We start from the raw sequence: 17,949 nt of genomic DNA, 5'->3' as shown, positions 1-17,949 counted from the left end.
ATCTTTCCCATCGACAAATGCCTTGATTGCGGTTCTTTGTTCGTCTTTTAAAATTAATGCGCTGTCGATTTCTTTTATTACAGACGTGATAGCGGAATCTAAACATCTTACTTCTCCAGCTGCAGTCATCGTTGGTGAAAACCAAGGGTGCGTCTCAATCAGCTCCCTAGTTCAGTAGTCAGGGCACTGATCAGGGAATCGGCCACATTCATTTTCATGATATACTGATTCACGAGCTAGGGAGCTGATTGAGACGCAGGGCAATTCAACCCAAGCGCTCTTTGATGACGTGGGTGGTTACGTAACCGCAGATAGCCTGTCCATCATCGATTAAAGCCTGCCCTGGCAATTTGATTGGCTCGGCCTTCTGGGAGCCGAGCATAATTACTCCACAATGGATCGAGTCCAGACCGAACTTCCCGTCCAAAAAATGTTGTGGGCGGGGTTCGGGCTGGCACCCAGGCTATAACTAAGTCAATCCAGTGCTAAATCCAGTTATCCAATTAATCCCTCTAGAATACAATTCTCCATGAACTTCCATTGTACATTCATTACTGCTAATATGATCTTTGTATTTTACAAACTGGGGGATTTGTCCCCATTTGTCTGTGGTAACTACGGTGGCCCAGTAGTGCACAACACAACGACATTGAAAAAAGCAAACATAAGTTCACAACACAACAGAATAAAGCCACAACACAATGAAATCAAGCCACAACACAACAGAATAAAGCCACAACACAACGGAATAAAGCCACAACACAACGAAATAAAGCCACAACAAAAAAAAAAAAAGCAAACATAAGTTCACAACACAACGGAATAAAGCCACAACACAATGAAATCAGCCACAACACAACAGAATAAAGCCACAACACAACGGAATAAAGCCACAACACAATAAAGAAACACAACGTCGAGCCACAACACAACAGAATAAAGCCACAACACAACGAAATTAAAAAACAAGCACAACATAAGTTCACAACACAACGGAATAAAGCCACAACACAACGAAATGAAATCGAGCCACAACACAACAGAATAAAGCCACAACACAACGAAATAAAGCCACAACACAACAGAATAAAGCCACAACACAACGAAATTAAAAAAAGCAAACATAAGTTCACAACACAACAGAATAAAGCCACAACACAACGAAATTAAAAAAAGCAAACATAAGTTCACAACACAACAGAATAAAGCCACAACACAATGAAATCGAGCCACAACACAACAGAATAAAGCCACAACACAACGGAATAAAGCCACAACACAACGAAATAAAACCACAACACAATGGAATAAAGCCACAACACAACGAAATTAAAAAAAGCAAACATAAGTTCACAACACAACGGAATAAAGCCACAACACAACGAAATCGAGCCACAGCACAACGGAATAAAGCCACAACACAACAGAATAAAGCCACAACACAACGAAATCGAGCCACAACACAACGGAATAAAGCCACAACACAACGAAATGAAATCGAGCCACAACACAACGGAATAAAGCCACAACACAACGGAATAAAGCCACAACACAACGAAATCGAGCCACAACACAACGGAATAAAGCCACAACACAACAGAATAAAGCCACAACACAACGAAATCGAGCCACAACACAACGGAATAAAGCCACAACACAACAGAATAAAGCCACAACACAACAGAATAAAGCCACAACACAACAGAATAAAGCCACAACACAACGAAATCGAGCCACAACACAACGGAATAAAGCCACAACACAACAGAATAAAGCCACAACACAACAGAATAAAGCCACAACACAACAGAATAAAGCCACAACACAACGGAATAAAGCCACAACACAACAGAATAAAGCCACAACACAACAGAATAAAGCCACAACACAACGGAATAAAGCCACAACACAACGGAATAAAGCCACAACACAACAGAATAAAGCCACAACACAACGGAATAAAGCCACAACACAACAGAATAAAGCCACAACACAATAAAGCCACAACACAACAGAATAAAGACAACACAACGCCACAACACAACGGAATAAAGCCACAACACAACAGAATAAAGCCACAACACAACGAAATAAAGCCACAACACAACAGAATAAAGCCACAACACAACGGAATAAAGCCACAACACAATGAAATCGAGCCACAACACAATGGAATAAAGCCACAACACAACAGAATAAAGCCACAACACAACGAAATAAAGCCACAACACAACAGAATAAAGCCACAACACAACGGAATAAAGCCACAACACAACGAAATCGAGCCACAACACAATGGAATAAAGCCACAACACAACAGAATAAAGCCACAACACAACGGAATAAAGCCACAACACAATGAAATCGAGCCACAACACAACAAAATAAAGCCACAACACAACGGAATAAAGCCACAACACAACAGAATAAAGCCACAACACAACGGAATAAAGCCACAACACAATGAAATCGAGCTACAACACAACGGAATAAAGCCACAACACAACGAAATCGAGCCACAACACAACAGAATAAAGCCACAACACAACGGAATAAAGCCACAACACAACAGAATAAAGCCACAACACAACGGAATAAAGCCACAACACAACAGAATAAAGCCACAACACAACGGAATAAAGCCACAACACAACGAAATCGAGCCACAACACAATGGAATAAAGCCACAACACAACGAAATCGAGCCACAACACAACGGAATAAAGCCACAACACAACGGAATCAAAGCCACAACACAACGGAATCAAGCCACAACACAACGGAATAAAGCCACAACACAACGAAATCAAGCCACAACACAACGGAATAAAGCCACAACACAACGGAATAAAGCCACAACACAATGAAATAAAGCCACAACACAACGAAATCGAGCCACAACACAACGAAATCGAGCCACAACACAACGGAATAAAGCCACAACACAACAAAATAAAGCCACAACACAACGGAATAAAGCCACAACACAACGAAATTGAGCCACAACACAATGGAATAAAGCCACAATACAACGAAATCGAGCCACAAGACAACGGAATAAAGCCACAACACAACGAAATTGAGCCACAACACAACGGAATAAAGCCACAACACAACGGAATAAAGCCACAACACAACAGAAATGCTCCCGACCACTAGGGGGCTCTCAGAGCTCGTTAATATTAGTATTCCTTGCCAATGTTCTATAAAGTCGACAGACTTACAAAGATATCAATACCATGATTAGTTTTAAGTATGTAAACGTTGTATATCGACATGAAATATTAATTCAAAATCACTTGAGTGCACAATAGCTTCATATTTATACCTGTGAATGATCTGACGCGCTACCACGGATGAAGGGAACGTCTGACAATTCCACCAAGTGGTTAAAACGTATAATTTGTATTCATTACAATGACTTTGTTTAACATTTAAAAACAGACATGTTCAAATTCCAAAGCTTGTTACTTCCTGTTGGTAAGACTGACAAGCTTTGTAATTTGAACATGTCTGTTTTTATGTTAAAAGTAATTTTAATGAATACAAATTATATGTTTTAACCACTTGGTGGAATTGTCAGACGTTCCCTTCATCATTCGCCGTGGTAGCGCGTCAGATCATTCACAGGTATAAATATGAAGCTATTGTGCACTCAAGTGATTTTTAATTAATATTTCATGTCGATATACAGTGTTTATAGGCTATACTGTTGAAACTAATCGTGGTATTCATATCACTGCCGACTCTATAAAACATTGGCAAGGAATACTAACAATACCGAGCTCTGAGAGCCCCCTAGTGGTCGGGAGCATTTCCGTTGTGTTGTGGCTTTATTCTGTTGTGTTGTGAACTTATGTTTGCTTTTTTTAATTTCGTTGTGTTGTGCACTATTGGGCCACCGTAGGTAACTGACTATATGTCACACATTCTGTCGATAGAACTTAAGGGGGGGAAATGTAGTAAAGTGGATGATAACCTCTAAAACAGCCCTTGTTCTGTATTAGTTTGCATATGACATTTTTAGCCTGATTTCTCATTGCTTTTAAACATCTGCTGCACTTCTGTTACCAAGATGTAACTGGCAAGTATTCAAAGAATATCAATGTGCTGATGTGAAGGCATGACCTCTCTGTCCGTTTATGGCAGTCTCTGTGATGCATTCAAAGTGTTCATCATTCTTTTCCTCTCTCCCTTTTTCATATGCAACATGTGACAATGAACCAATGGGAATGTCTGGCTGTGTGTTTTTGCCTCTCCTTAAACATCCTACACCACTAATAACTAACTCTGCTGTTTTTCTAACTAAAATATTTCCTGTCTACTACTAACAGCACAAAGCTCTTTTCTGAGCAGAAAATCAGCCAACTAAAACACAGGCACCTCAGCTGTCCCGGAAGGGCAGTCTTCCCTAATATGCAAATTTCTTAATCTATCTCTCTCTGTTACTCACACTGTTTATGTCTCATTATATAATTTACATGGTGCTTTTCCTTCGTTTTAGACAGTACACAGAGAAAGAGCATCTCCTTCTCCGGAATCATTCCATATGCTCAGACCCCGACAGGTTCCTATTGTTTTGATTCTATCTTATATCATTTTAAGATTCAAATGTTTTAAAGCAAGGCGTCACTTTTCCAAATGGTTAGAAAGTTATATTCCAACCATACTAAATTACTAAATATAGTAATAAATGCATATTTTGGAAGGAAAAGATCCACTAACATTTAATATTTGCTTGCTTGAGGTACGTATATGTAATCTTGAGATCACAAGCATTGTTTGTCTGATTACAGAACATGTAATCTCATAGAAAAGGGTCAAGCAAATTTGAGAAAAATTCTATGCATGTGGAAAAAACCATAAATCCCCATTTTATGCTCAGTGTGGTTGTTTCATGGTTTTTCTATGTCATAAATTTAGGTGCATGTCCCAGTAGGCAATTGAACATTTGATTTAAACACCACCATTTCAGAATGCATCTTGCACTTGACAGATGTGTTCAGCTAACCAGTGGAACCCTTTGGGAAAGTGATGCCATTGTTTTGATAAGCTACCTCTGCTTTTTGATGGGGTTAAACCTGGACAAAGCACCAGATATTATATATGCATATACACAGAACCATAAAATTCTGCTAAGTTAAGTGGTGGAAAAGCCAATGAAGGATCTAATGGATATCCTGCATTATTGATTTCCCTGCAGTGCCATCTATATCCAAGAACAACCCTCTCCCAAGCACACCAATACCAATAACATGAAACTTACCCTCATAAGCTCCATGACTTATCTCAGCCTAGGTATTTATGTAGCACGTATTACTTTTTATGTTTGCATTGGATTCAACAAATATGCTAATATTTTTGAGATTAGTGCAAGACATGATTTGGAAAAGCCTAGACCGAGAGTAAGTCTGGATCTTCCCACATTTAGATGCAAGAATCCTTGTCCCTGCTTGTAGTTATAGTAAACAGGAATGTTGATTCCTGGAGTTGCACTTTTTTTTTCAGCACTTCCCTGTGTTCCCGTTCCATTCCCTCTCACAGCCGTTCCCAACATCTGTCCTCCAATGTTATTGATCACACATTATTTATCACAGATTATGCTTGTTTATTTTGGATTTCTTTCTACAATTTGTGTTTTGTTTATTGCTCATTTTACATATTTTCCTTTGAATTGTGAATGTTCGCTCTTTTTCCATTATAAATATAATGTTTAGTGTTTAACTACCTTTTCTTTGTCCGCCACAGGGAGTTTTCATGTATGTTACAAATCGACATGAGTTCGGAAGGCTTATTTCCACTGCCAACTATAACACATCCCATTATAACAATGACCTGTGGCAAATATTTGAAAACCCTCTGGTGAGTGACAACACAATTTGTGATCGAATGTTTTCTATATACAAAGTGTAAGTTACAAAAACCCAGAAGCTCTCATTTAGTGGTTCATTTGTCATCTGTAATGAAGTGGAGTGCTGACAGGGTAAACATAAGTCTGTGTTGACCTCCATCTAGGTTTCATTCTGGGAATGAATGCAGAGAAGCTTAACATTGTTTGCAATGTAGGTCAATAAATGGACTAAAGTACTAATTATCTTTTTTTTACACAGGACTGGAGAGAGAAATACATCCATCCAAACTACACTCGAATTTTTACTGACAACCTCTTGGAGCAGGTATAAACAAACAAGCATTCATTTAGAAGATGCTGTTTGGGTAGAGTGGGAAAGATGATTCCACCATGGATGTACAGTGAACCTTAATATTCCGGAAAGGGACTTTATTCTCTCGTTTAATGACTAGACTTGTGGGAGAAGGATAGATTTGCAAAAGTGGATATAAGTAGGAGGGCACAAATGTGGAGCCAGTGGTTTTCTATAGGCAAGCATCAGTACCTTTAACTTCGAGGGCACCAACTGGCAATCATTGAAGTAGTATTATTTTGAAGACCAAATGAACCACATTTGCAGTTTAAGTGTGCATGCAAGAAGCCAGCTAGCTGAGCATTGCAATACTCAAGTCTAGCACATTCCTCATATAGGAACTAGATATGATCTGACATTCTTGATGAAGTACACTGCAAATCTGCATGTCTGGACAGCCTTTGCAATGGTCTGTGAAGCTGAACTGGTCATCAAACACTACATCCATGTTCTTGCCTGACCTGGATGTTGTGTTCTGTGATGGGCCTAGCTGAATGATAATGCTGAAGACAAGAAGCTTTGTGTGTGTGTTAGGTTAGCAAGATTTGGGCAGCCGAAGGCATAGAAATGGTAGGAAAATCCATGGCATTAATGATAAGTCCAAACAGCGTTGTGTATATTGAGAAGAAGAAAAGGCAAAACACCGAACCCCGAATCATCACCATTGTGGTTACTTGATAGAACTTCTCCAACTACATGGGAGATGGGATTTGAACCGGCAGTTTCCAAGATGCCCAGTGTTAAAGGGGTCCTTGATTATGATTTCACTTTTTTAACTTTAGTTAGTGTGTAATGTTGCTGTTTGAGCATAAACAACATCTGCAAAGTTATGACGCTCAAAGTTCAATGCAAAGGGAGATATTTTCCTTTACAGAAATTACTTTTTAAGGACTACAACAAATGGCTGGTAGGGACTACAACAAGCTTGTTCTTGCATTGGTAACATCACAAACCGCAAAATTTACATAAACCCTGCCCCTGTGAACATGCAACAAATGGGGCGGGGCCATGTTGGGCTGCTTTAGAGAAGAGGAAGAGTTGTTGTAGTAGAGTGTTGTTGACATGCCGTCATTTTACGCCGGACTGCTTCACAATCGAGGGTCAATTCAACACTAAAGATGAACATGACGGCACATGCTAGTGGATGAGTTGAATCAACTCCACAGCAACTACATCAATTTATCCACTAACCATTCAGAAATGTCTAAAAGTTGTAACTTCTTCCTGAGTCTCTCCATCAGTGTCGACTCCGGTTTGAACAATGTAAGGCTGAACACCGTTACTGACAATCCTCATTTTGGCTGCGTGAGATTCTCCAACTTTGTTGTTGTTGAGCTGTTAAAGCTCCGCCCTCTTCTGGAAAGGGGGCGGGAGCAGCAGCTCATTTGCATTTAAAGGGACACACACAAAAACGGCGTGTTTTTGCTCACACCCAAATTCGGGCAAATTTGACAAGCTATAATAAATGATCTGTGGGGGATTTTGAGCTGAAACTTCACAGACACATTCTGGGGACACCAGAGACTTATATTACATCTTGTAAAAGGGGCATTATAGGTCCCCTTTAAGAATGTTGTTGGAATGATCTGGTGATTTACAGTGTCAAAATATCCAAACTAGACCAGTTCGAGTCCCAGCCTTTCTGCATGTTCTTCCCATGTTGGCTTGGGTTTCCTCTGGGTGCTCCGGTTTCTCCCACAATCCAAAGACATAGGCTCCAACATCCCCACAACCATATTAGCATGGCTGGGCAAGTCACTGATCTGCAGAGTTTATCTCCAACCTTGATCAAACTGACCTGCCTGTAGCTTTAGTAATCCTGAGAACCTTGATTAGCTTGTCTGGGTGATTGATTAGAGTTGGAGCTAAACACTGCTGGAAAGTGGATCACAAGCGCCAGAGTTGCTATATAGGACAAGCAGTTTGGAGAAAGGATGGATTTTGAGGCCTTAATGCAAAATAGTCATTAACTATCTACACTTTTGTAGCAATTTATTTTCACAGTTTTAATGCTAGTCAAGCTTTGTGCACCAAAAGTGATTGTAATTTAGACTTATATAACAATTGTGACCATTTTCCACCTTCTTTCTGATTCATAAACTGTCTGTTTTTGCTACTGTACCTTTCAGACTTCTATCTATAAATTACTTCTGTTATGACTGTCAGGTGGATATGCAAATATGAGCAGCCATAGATCAACAATAATGATCATTATTCTGAATGACCTGTTTTGTTTTTGTTTTTTGTAATAAATGAACTGGGCTGGGAGCTACAGTATGACTACATACTTCAGTGCTTTTATTTGTAAAAAAAAAAGAAGAAGAAGAAAAGAAAAGACACTAACCTGATGATATTAATCACCTGTTTATGTTTCTGCAGCCATGCCCAGATGTTTTCTGGTTCCCTGTGTTCTCGGAGAAAGCCTGCAATGAGCTGGTGGAGGAGATGGAAAACTATGGTTCATGGTCTGGTGGAAGACACGAGGTCAGATAAACCCGCCGGCCTTAAAACAGTCTGAACACTTTGTACAGGGATCACCCATGAATGAAAATTACTTTAAAATGTGTTAAAATAGATTAGTACTCTTAGCAGACGAAAACGTGTAAATATCTAGTCATGCTCATATTTAATCCTTATTTTTGGGATTCTTTGTTTCCAGTGTAAATTAACTTTTAATAGCAGTGCAATTGTGCGTTTTTTATCATTGACTGTTTGCCCAGTCATTGTGTTTTCTCTTTGCAGGACAGACGTATCACTGGAGGCTATGAGAGTGTCCCAACAGATGACATTCATATGAGACAGATCGATTTCGATAAGGAATGGCTGCACTTTATCAGGGAATTCATCTCCCCTGTCACTCTCAAGGTTTTCTCTGGCTATTACACCAAGGTGAGTCGGTCTGTCTAGGTCTGGACTGAGTCATAATCAGCTGTTAAATCAGAACGTCTCTTCTACCTCTCCCTCATCTTTTTGTAAGGCAATATGTCTTCTTATGTTTATTAGGATGAAACCAGGGTCAGAAATCAACTTTTCATTTAAAGGGCAATATTTGCCCCATGAAATTTATTTCATGGGCCATTTTTTATTTTACTTTGTAATGCAATGTTTATGTTTGTCTTTTATTGCTTCAGTTGCTTCAATCCGAATAATATGGACTGTTTCAGGGCTGGCGGCAAGTTACTGTGTGAAGTTACAAGTTACAAAATTACAAGTTACCGGTGACTCATGTAAACACCTCTGATTGGCCAATGCATTCATATGCTCAACAGAAACGTGCAATTAGTTATAATGCTCAATGCTGCAAAAAATAAAATAAATAAATAAAATAAAATCAGTGTGAACAGATCTAAATTAGATGCTGCAATCATTTTTTTTCATTAATTTTGACATTTTTCTTTAATCGACAGTCTTAATAGATTTACCTTAATTGTGCAGGGACATTTTTTGCCCCTTATCTTGAATTTGGTGAGCATTTTTGTTCATTTTGGTGGCATTTTTGCCCCAAGCCCCATTAATTTCTGACACTGGATGAAATCTTGAAGGTTTAATCTGTGAAGCTTACACAAAAAAGAAAGAAAAAAAACATGACTATTTTTTAACCTCAAGTCAAATTAGCTTGAGATTTAAGGCAATTAAAAAACATTAAGAACAAAAGACCATCAACAGTTAAGTACTGTCATTACAGTAATGCATGTTTTACTTTTAAAGAGCTTTATGGCTAATTTATTTAGAAACCAAACACAGATGGCACGTTTAAAATTTCAGCAAGTAATTTGCCTTTTTTTGGATGGTAAAAATTTGATCATTGAAGCTCAACATGAAAAAAAGGCTATTTTAAAAAATGGAAATGCTTGCAGAGGACTTAAAGCTAGCTGCGTTTTTGCACCAGTAAAAATCCATCAAGTGTGGAGAATTTGTTGAATTAATGCAAATTTGCATTTCAAGAAAAGAAACAGCCTTTTCACACACTCTGTATTTTTAAATTCCACACTAGATTTTCCGCCATTGCACTTACATTTGAAACTAACGGTTTTGAACACATAACTGCTTCTTGCAGCATTTTCTTTTCTTTGTGGCGTGAAATATGAGTTAGATATTTTCTTGATAGGCTTCTTGAAATTCATCCGTTAAGTATAGTTGATTTAACTCATGGCTTCACACTCTCATTGAGCTGCTGCTTATTAGCTGTAAATTAGGGCATTTTCTATCATTTGAGCAATTTAAAAAATTTTTTTTTTGTCAGCCACAAGGATCTTTTTTAGTACATTACACATCTATATGATTTCTGAAGGCTTATTAAAGCAGCCAACTAAAACACAGCTTGCTAGATGAACTTTGTTAGGTCTTTGGTTGACGTGACTCATGGAATGAGTCAAGTCATCTTTTTCTCCTGTGAGTTTCAGCTTTCCCTCTCTCACTGTTCTTTTAGGAAGGCTCTGTCCACTGTTGAGTGGATGAATGTTATTAGGTCTCCGGATGATTTGACTCATGGAATGTGAACTCCGGTTGGCACCACAAGTCTGAGTTCTTTGTAGGTCATCCATTAAAGGGGCAGTTCACACAAAAATCTAACTTATTTACTCAATCTTTACAAAGTGGAATTCAGAAGTAGAATTTCAGCAGAATCTCCTTGAAGCTCTTTTGCATAGATCAACAGTTCAAAATGACAGGGTCTGTTTACACGACACGGTAACGGACAACTTTTTATGCGTTTGGCCTTTAATTTGCATAACAACAACGTTTTGGGAGCCTGAAAATGCAAATATTTCAAAACGAGTTTCAAAGTGCAAGTTTCTGAAAATGATACCGTTATCGTCTCCATTAAAACAGCATGTACATTATGTGTTCAATCTATAGGCGTGTAGTGTTTCTTTACAAAGTGACATCGCCATCTACTGGCCCGGCAGCAGAATACAGCATTTTTAATATTTTTCCACACGGATCGTTTTGACAATGTTGTCATCTGTATGCGAAAAACGCAAAGGAAACCTTTTCCGTTTTTAGCACATCGTTGTCACGTAAACGTAAGCAAATCTGTCAGATACTTTTGAGAGTTGGGTTTTGATCGTGTCTGCTATCTTTTTTTTTTCTTCCAGGGCTATGCGATTATGAACTTTGTGGTGAAGTACACTCCAAACAGACAAGCCTATTTGAGACCACATCACGACTCCTCGACATTCACCATTAATATTGCTCTCAACAACAAGGGCTTAGATTTTCAGGCAAGCTTATTATATACTGGCTTTACTTTTCCTAAAACAGATTTTAAATACCTAAATCACACGTAGCTAAACTTACGACTCATTTCCTTCTATTTCAGGGTGGAGGCTGCCGATTTCACAGATATAATTGTTCCATAGAGTCTCCTAGAAAAGGCTGGAGCTTCATGCATCCAGGTAGACTCACCCACCTTCACGAAGGACTACCTACGACCAACGGCACACGCTACATTGCAGTGTCCTTCATCGATCCTTAGACTACCTGATAGTTCTAGCAGTAGAAATTTTCCAGGCCTTGATATGTTTGTGTAGCGTCAGCTGTTTGTCTGTTTGTTTTTACTGATTTATTCATGGTTTATGTGTTGCGTGACTGTTTGTGTTTGCTGTCTTTTGAAACATTTACTACTGTCGAGAAAGAAAATGCTGTTCATCAGAAGTTTAATAAAGTCGATGCACACATACACACACTCACTCACTCACTCCAGCAGACATATAAACCTTGTTCATTACTCAAAATTACATGTGAGATAACTTTGGCAAAGAAAGTGAGATCAGTAACTCTTAATTTAAACAGCTTTGGTTCATGGTGTTTAGCATTAGCACTCAAAACGACTGCCTTCTGGAAACTTTCTATATACTAGTTTGGAAATTGTCATTTAAATATGATTTGCATTTAAGTCATTCCCAATAGAATAAATTTGCACAAGCTGTCACCCTTTAAAATCTTAGTATGACTTTCTGGCAAACTAAAGAGCTACATCATCAACTTTATGATCAATATTAATTAGCTTCCACTGGGATTCTCAAACTGACACGCCCTCAACTCAAAGTATGGGTTAAAAATAGTAAATAAATAAAAGTGTGCACATGAACAATGCAGTTATTCCAACGGGATTTCAAGGCAGCAATAATTATACTGTAAGTTAATTGTTTATTTCAGTTTCATTGACAATTGGTAAAAAGAAGAAGAAGGTGAGCTCCAAGTACTGTAAAACAATCTAGATGTATTTTACTACTGTAAAATAATCTAGATTACTGTCAAATATTCTAGATCGGAGCGCTGTTAGTGGCAATGAAATAACTTGACTTCAGTAGTTCTTCCATGTAGCAGTTGACCATGGTTTTTTTTTAAAGCCATGAAGGTAATGTTACATGACTTACATGACAAGGTTACATAACTATGAAACTATGAATATGCTGTCAACAAAATAAACATAATTTTGTATGTTTGCACAACAAAAAAACGACAGGATTTTAAATTAATTCTGGTTAAGGTTTTTTTTTTTTTTTTTTTTTTTTTTTTAATTCGTTTTTTTTTTCCTCAAAGTTTTGCTGAAGGTGTTTTTTACTGTAAAAAAACAAGGTAAAATTTGCCTTATTTTCTGAACTGAGAATATCTCAGAGATGTCAAATGTTTTACTTTCTTGTTCCTTATAAATGTCTTAGCCAGGTCAGTCTCTTAACTTATTTTGAAATTGTTGAAATAATAAAATATGTTTTTTTAAAGAGAAAAAAAGCTTTTTATTTTTGACAATAAATGCTTTGTGTTGAAATTTGTTAATAAAAAAAGTTTTTTGCACTAAAAATATGATCAAGACAAATCAAGATTGGGAACATTCCGATCATTTAAACACTGACCTTGTAAAATACAATGCAGCTTTATAAAATTATGAACATTTATTTCATACACCATTGATTTAAACAAATTTGTGACGACACACCTATGTTATGAAACATGCACATTCCACATGTCGTACTAATGAAACACAGTATGTGAGTATGCGTGTGTGAACACTTGCATGTCCATCATATGCCACATGGCTTTCAAACCATGCATGTCTTCATACAATCAGTCACAGCTGAGAAAAGAAAGTGTTGACAGTGTTCATGCAAGAAACTGCAGATTGATGCAATCGCTGTTACAGTACATGGTCAGTGACTCATACTTAAACTTGTCTTTAAGTAAGATTGATGAGATGATGGATTTTTTTTTTTTTTCGCAAAAATTTAAGGATTGTGCCGGGGGGTTGAAACTAGTTCCTCCTTCCATGCATCTGGATCATTTTAAATGGAATCAGAGATGACCTTATACTCTTTAAATTATGATTGCTAAGTCTGAATAGTATAAGTGAGTAGGGCTGCTGCGGTGAAGGAATTTTTTGTGCAGTGATTTAGAGTGGCTCAATATTGCGATATAACCGCTATTTTTAAAATGTTTTATTATTTTGCTATATAAATAAGTGTTATGATGTGGGCAGGCATGGAGACAAAAGAGATTCAAAAACAAAACAGACTTTATTAATAATCCAAACACTCTGAACTCAGGAGAACTGCAAACCATACAATGCATAAATGAGAACTGACCAAGAACAATTGAAACACAGGGCTATATCCACCTTATTTTTCAACGGAGAAGGTGTTTTCTGTGAATGTGCGAGACTTTTACCCGCTATAAGAAAAATACCGAAAAAAATCTCAAAAGTGCAGTATACTGTAGAACTGTTCACGCTACAATGCAGCGTGTTTATAATTAAGACAGTATATCAAAATAATATGGTAAGAAATAGCAGTTTGCAATATCAAGCAGCATAACGAGCTGTTTTGTACAGAATGACGCTGGAAGTCAGACACATTAAATTTACAAATGGCCATGACCGCTCCAAGCTGAAAAATAACGAGGATAAACAGGGATAGAACAAAGGAAAGAAAAGACATATTTGAAACTTAGGGCCGGTTCACACAAAACACATTTCTGATAATGGTCCAGAGATCTAGAGAACTTATTTGAACTTGAGCGCCACATACTTAGAATGCCGTGTCATGCGCAAAATGCTTCAAATGATGCGAGACTTTAGTGCAACAGTTAAAGATGTCCGCCTAGCATGTGTTTACATTGATAAAAAAATGGGAAAGTAGCTCAGTGGAATGGAACACACATTCTGTGTGAACGAACGGCCCCTAATAAGTAACTATAGAAACAAATGAGTGCATAATCGGTAACTAATGAAACCAAAACTAAACAGAGCAGGGAAACAGGAACTAAAGGAAACAGAACAGACTGTCAAAATAAGGGTCCACAAAACAGAACATAAGCTTGTTCCGATCTTCAAATCTTGATATTTCACCGGTATCAGCACTGCGTGTCTCTGTGCTTTCTAGACAGGCTGTCAGTCAGTGTAGTTACATTGGCGGCAAGGGACTGTCTTTGAGTGAGTCATTAAACCGTTCATTCAACAAAAAACAAGGTATTGCAATTATTTTAACTTTGAGTGCCAGTTTACAAGGCTCATCCGACCAGCAACATAGAGAGCATTGATTCAATGCATTGACCAACGCTGATGCCTTATGCAAAAGAAAAAAACTTGAACATCGCGGTTGCGGAAGTTGCTTGCACTCCTCTTCGGCCAGTATCGTGGTATTACATTAATGCGGTTATCGTGATAGCCCTATAAATGAGTGGCACAAAGTGATAAAACTGTCACTTAATATAATCAACAAGCCAAAGTCACGTCGGAGCAGATAGCCTACACAAAGCGCAATTGCGCCTCAGCCAAAAGAGTTCGATTCCTGACTCGAGGTCCTTTGCCGATCCCGTTCTTTTCTTTCTTCTCTGTGCTTTCCTGTCTTTCCTCTATACTGTCCCTTCCGATAAAGGCAAAAACATGCCAAAAATATAATAATGAAAAAAAAAAAAATAACAAGCCAAAGTCACGTTGGAGCCGATAGCCTCGTGGGCAGCGTTCTGATATATAGTGCAACTGCGTGTCCAGCGACCGAGTTCGATTCCCGGCTCGAGGTCCTTTGCCGATCCCGTTCCCTTCTCTCTTCCCTGTGCGTTCCTGTCTTTCCTCTATACTGTCCCTTCCAATAAAGGCATAAAAATGGCAAAAATATAACTAAAAAAAACAATCCAAAGTCACATTGGAGCCGATAGCCTCGTGGGCAGCGCTCCGACATAAAACGCAACTGCGTGTCCGGGGACCGAGTTCGATTCCCAGCTCGAGGTCCTTTGCCGATCCTGTTCCCTTCTCTCTTCCCTTTGCTTCCCTTCTCTCTTCCCCCTCCTCACATTGGAGCCGATAGCCTCGTGGGCAGCGCTCTGACATAAAACGCAACTGCGTGTCCGGCGACCGAGTTCGATTCCTGACTCGAGGTCCTTTGCCGATCCCGTTCTTTTCTTTCTTCTCTGTGCTTTCCTGTCTTTCCTCTATACTGTCCCTTCCGATAAAGGCAAAAACATGCCAAAAATATAATAATGAAAAGAAAAAAAAATCAAGCCAAAGTCACGTTGGAGCCGATAGCCTTGTGGGCAGCGTTCTGATATATAGTGCAACTGCGTGTCCAGCGACCGAGTTCGATTCCCGGCTCGAGGTCCTTTGCCGATCCCGTTCCCTTCTCTCTTCCCTGTGCGTTCCTGTCTTTCCTCTATACTGTCCCTTCCAATAAAGGCATAAAAATGGCAAAAATATAACTAAAAAAAACAATCCAAAGTCACATTGGAGCCGATAGCCTCGTGGGCAGCGCTCCGACATAAAACGCAACTGCGTGTCCGGTGACCGAGTTCGATTCCCAGCTCGAGGTCCTTTGCCGATCCTGTTCCCTTCTCTCTTCCCTGTGCTTTCCTGTCTTTCCTCTATACTGTCCCTTCCAATAAAGGCATAAAAATGGCAAAAATATAACAAAAAAATCCAAGCCAAAGTCACACTGGAGCCAATAGTCTCGTGGGCAGCGCTCCGACATAAAACGCAACTGCGTGTCCGGCGACCGAGTTCGATTCCTGGCTCAAGGTCCTTTGCCAATCCCGTTCCCCTTTCTCCACCCTGTGCCTTCCTGTCATCCCTCTATACTGTCCCATCCAATAAAGGCATAAAAATGCCAAAAATATAACTAAAATAACCAAGCCAAAGTCACGTGTAGAGTGATGCGTGTTGTATCAGCGGTTTCTGTCTCTCTTGTGACTCCAACTGTCAGTGAAAGCAAATGAGTTTGGGATTCTTTGTAACTGCAAATCACGTCAATGTGAATGCCCCTTCAGTGTCGACAACATAGTAAAGTTTGAGAGTTGCCATGGCTATGGAAGGTATCGGATATGCCCTCTAATGTTGAGGTGTGAGATCTTTTTCCTTCTCTTCATCTTTCATCTGTTAGTTGGGGCTTGCTGGGAAGAAATCCCTGACTTGTTCAATGTTTCCGTCTGTGTCTGCGGGTTTGAGAAGCTGCTGAGAAATGCAGCGAAAGAGGGAGGCATGTAGGTCAGAGACACGAGCGCAGCAGCAAGCTACAGAAAGACCCCTTTGTGGCCGCTCTCCCCCTGCTCATGGCTCTGAAAGATGACATTGATGCAGGGCAGCGGCACAGGAAACCTGCAAGGCTAATAAACTTACAGGTTTGCTGAGGATAACTTATCAAACAGAGCTGAGAGGGAAAGCTGTAGTCAAGACGATCAGTGTGAAATGTGAAAGTGGACAGGAAGTGTGAAGTCAGATCAGGCCACTTGGCTTGATTTATTTATTTTTCTGATACTCTGTACATTCAACAAGACGGTGAAGCTTTAAAACCGTTCTGTGTAGTTTTTGCAACACTAGAGGCATCAAATGGAACTCCAAAAACACTGATACAGTAGCTTCAAAAAAACGTTTCCTAAACACTTGGAGTATCTTCAGACAAATAGATAGGTCCACTTTTCAGACAATCAGACTATGAATGGCTTACCTAAAGATGTTTAATTTGTAAAGACAGCTGTTTGAAACAGCTATTAACATTCAAGGTGCATCCAAGATGTCCATTTAAGGTCAAAGACAGGAAATCATGGTTTGTGAAGGAAATACCAGAGAGTCGTTGTTGAATGTGTAATGCCGAGTTCAGACTACACAATATCGGCCTGAATTTGGCACAATCTGGTTTCTGATGTAGGGTGACGTGGTGATTCGTGAACGACTTAGACTTCTGCCTACGTCACGTGTGATTATGGAATGCGTGGCTCATTGCAGAGCATTTGTGGTTAAAAAGTATATAATTTTATTTTTTTTTAGAAAATGACTGATCGTTTGGCTTGATATTCCTTATTCCTCGTCTGGGATCATGTAGAGCTCTTTGAAGCTGCACTGAAACTGGCATTTGGACCTTCAACCCGTTGAAGAAAAATCCTGGAATGTTTTCCTCAAAAACCTTAATTTCTTTTTGACTGAAGAAAGAAAGACATAAACATCTTGGATGACATGGGGGTGAGTAAATGATCAGGAAATTTTAATTCTGAAGTGAACTAATCCTTTAACAGTCAAAATCGCATAATCTGACACAGTGACTATCATAACAGTATTGTGTAGACTGAACCCGGCATAAGTCAATTGACGTGTCCCTCTAACTGCAGTGCCCATTGACAGGTAATGATTACACAAGTGCAGGCCTGACCACATAAGAAACTTGGCCACCCATCTGTTTATGTCTAAGAAGAATTCTAGACACACAAATACCCTTTCTATTTTTCCAGTTACACTTTCACACATTTATTATGGGGTGGAGTGGAG

The 17,949-nt window shown here is 39.0% G+C and overlaps 1 protein-coding gene across 2 annotated transcripts in view; it reads left to right on the top strand.

The window, feature by feature from the left end:
• plod2 (procollagen-lysine, 2-oxoglutarate 5-dioxygenase 2) overlaps positions 1-12,672 on the top strand; it is a 59,396-nt gene extending 46,724 nt beyond the window's left edge. The window contains exons 14-20 of one of the 2 annotated variants that reach the window (XM_048174697.1): positions 4,505-4,567; positions 5,749-5,862; positions 6,111-6,176; positions 8,583-8,687; positions 8,946-9,092; positions 11,300-11,425; positions 11,524-12,672. In XM_048174697.1, the coding sequence (XP_048030654.1) occupies positions 4,505-4,567; positions 5,749-5,862; positions 6,111-6,176; positions 8,583-8,687; positions 8,946-9,092; positions 11,300-11,425; positions 11,524-11,679 (777 nt within the window). In that variant the 3' untranslated portion in view covers positions 11,680-12,672. The remainder of the gene's footprint in view (positions 1-4,504; positions 4,568-5,748; positions 5,863-6,110; positions 6,177-8,582; positions 8,688-8,945; positions 9,093-11,299; positions 11,426-11,523) is intronic. The other variant, XM_048174698.1, reaches the window with a different exon arrangement.
• Positions 12,673-17,949: the final 5,277 nt, after the last annotated feature.

The sequence above is a fragment of the Megalobrama amblycephala genome, linkage group LG22, assembly GCF_018812025.1.
Source record: "Megalobrama amblycephala isolate DHTTF-2021 linkage group LG22, ASM1881202v1, whole genome shotgun sequence".
Lineage (NCBI taxonomy): Eukaryota > Metazoa > Chordata > Actinopteri > Cypriniformes > Xenocyprididae > Megalobrama > Megalobrama amblycephala.
The sequence above is the reverse complement of the archived record's forward strand: the minus strand, read 5'-3'. Positions and strand labels throughout refer to the sequence as shown.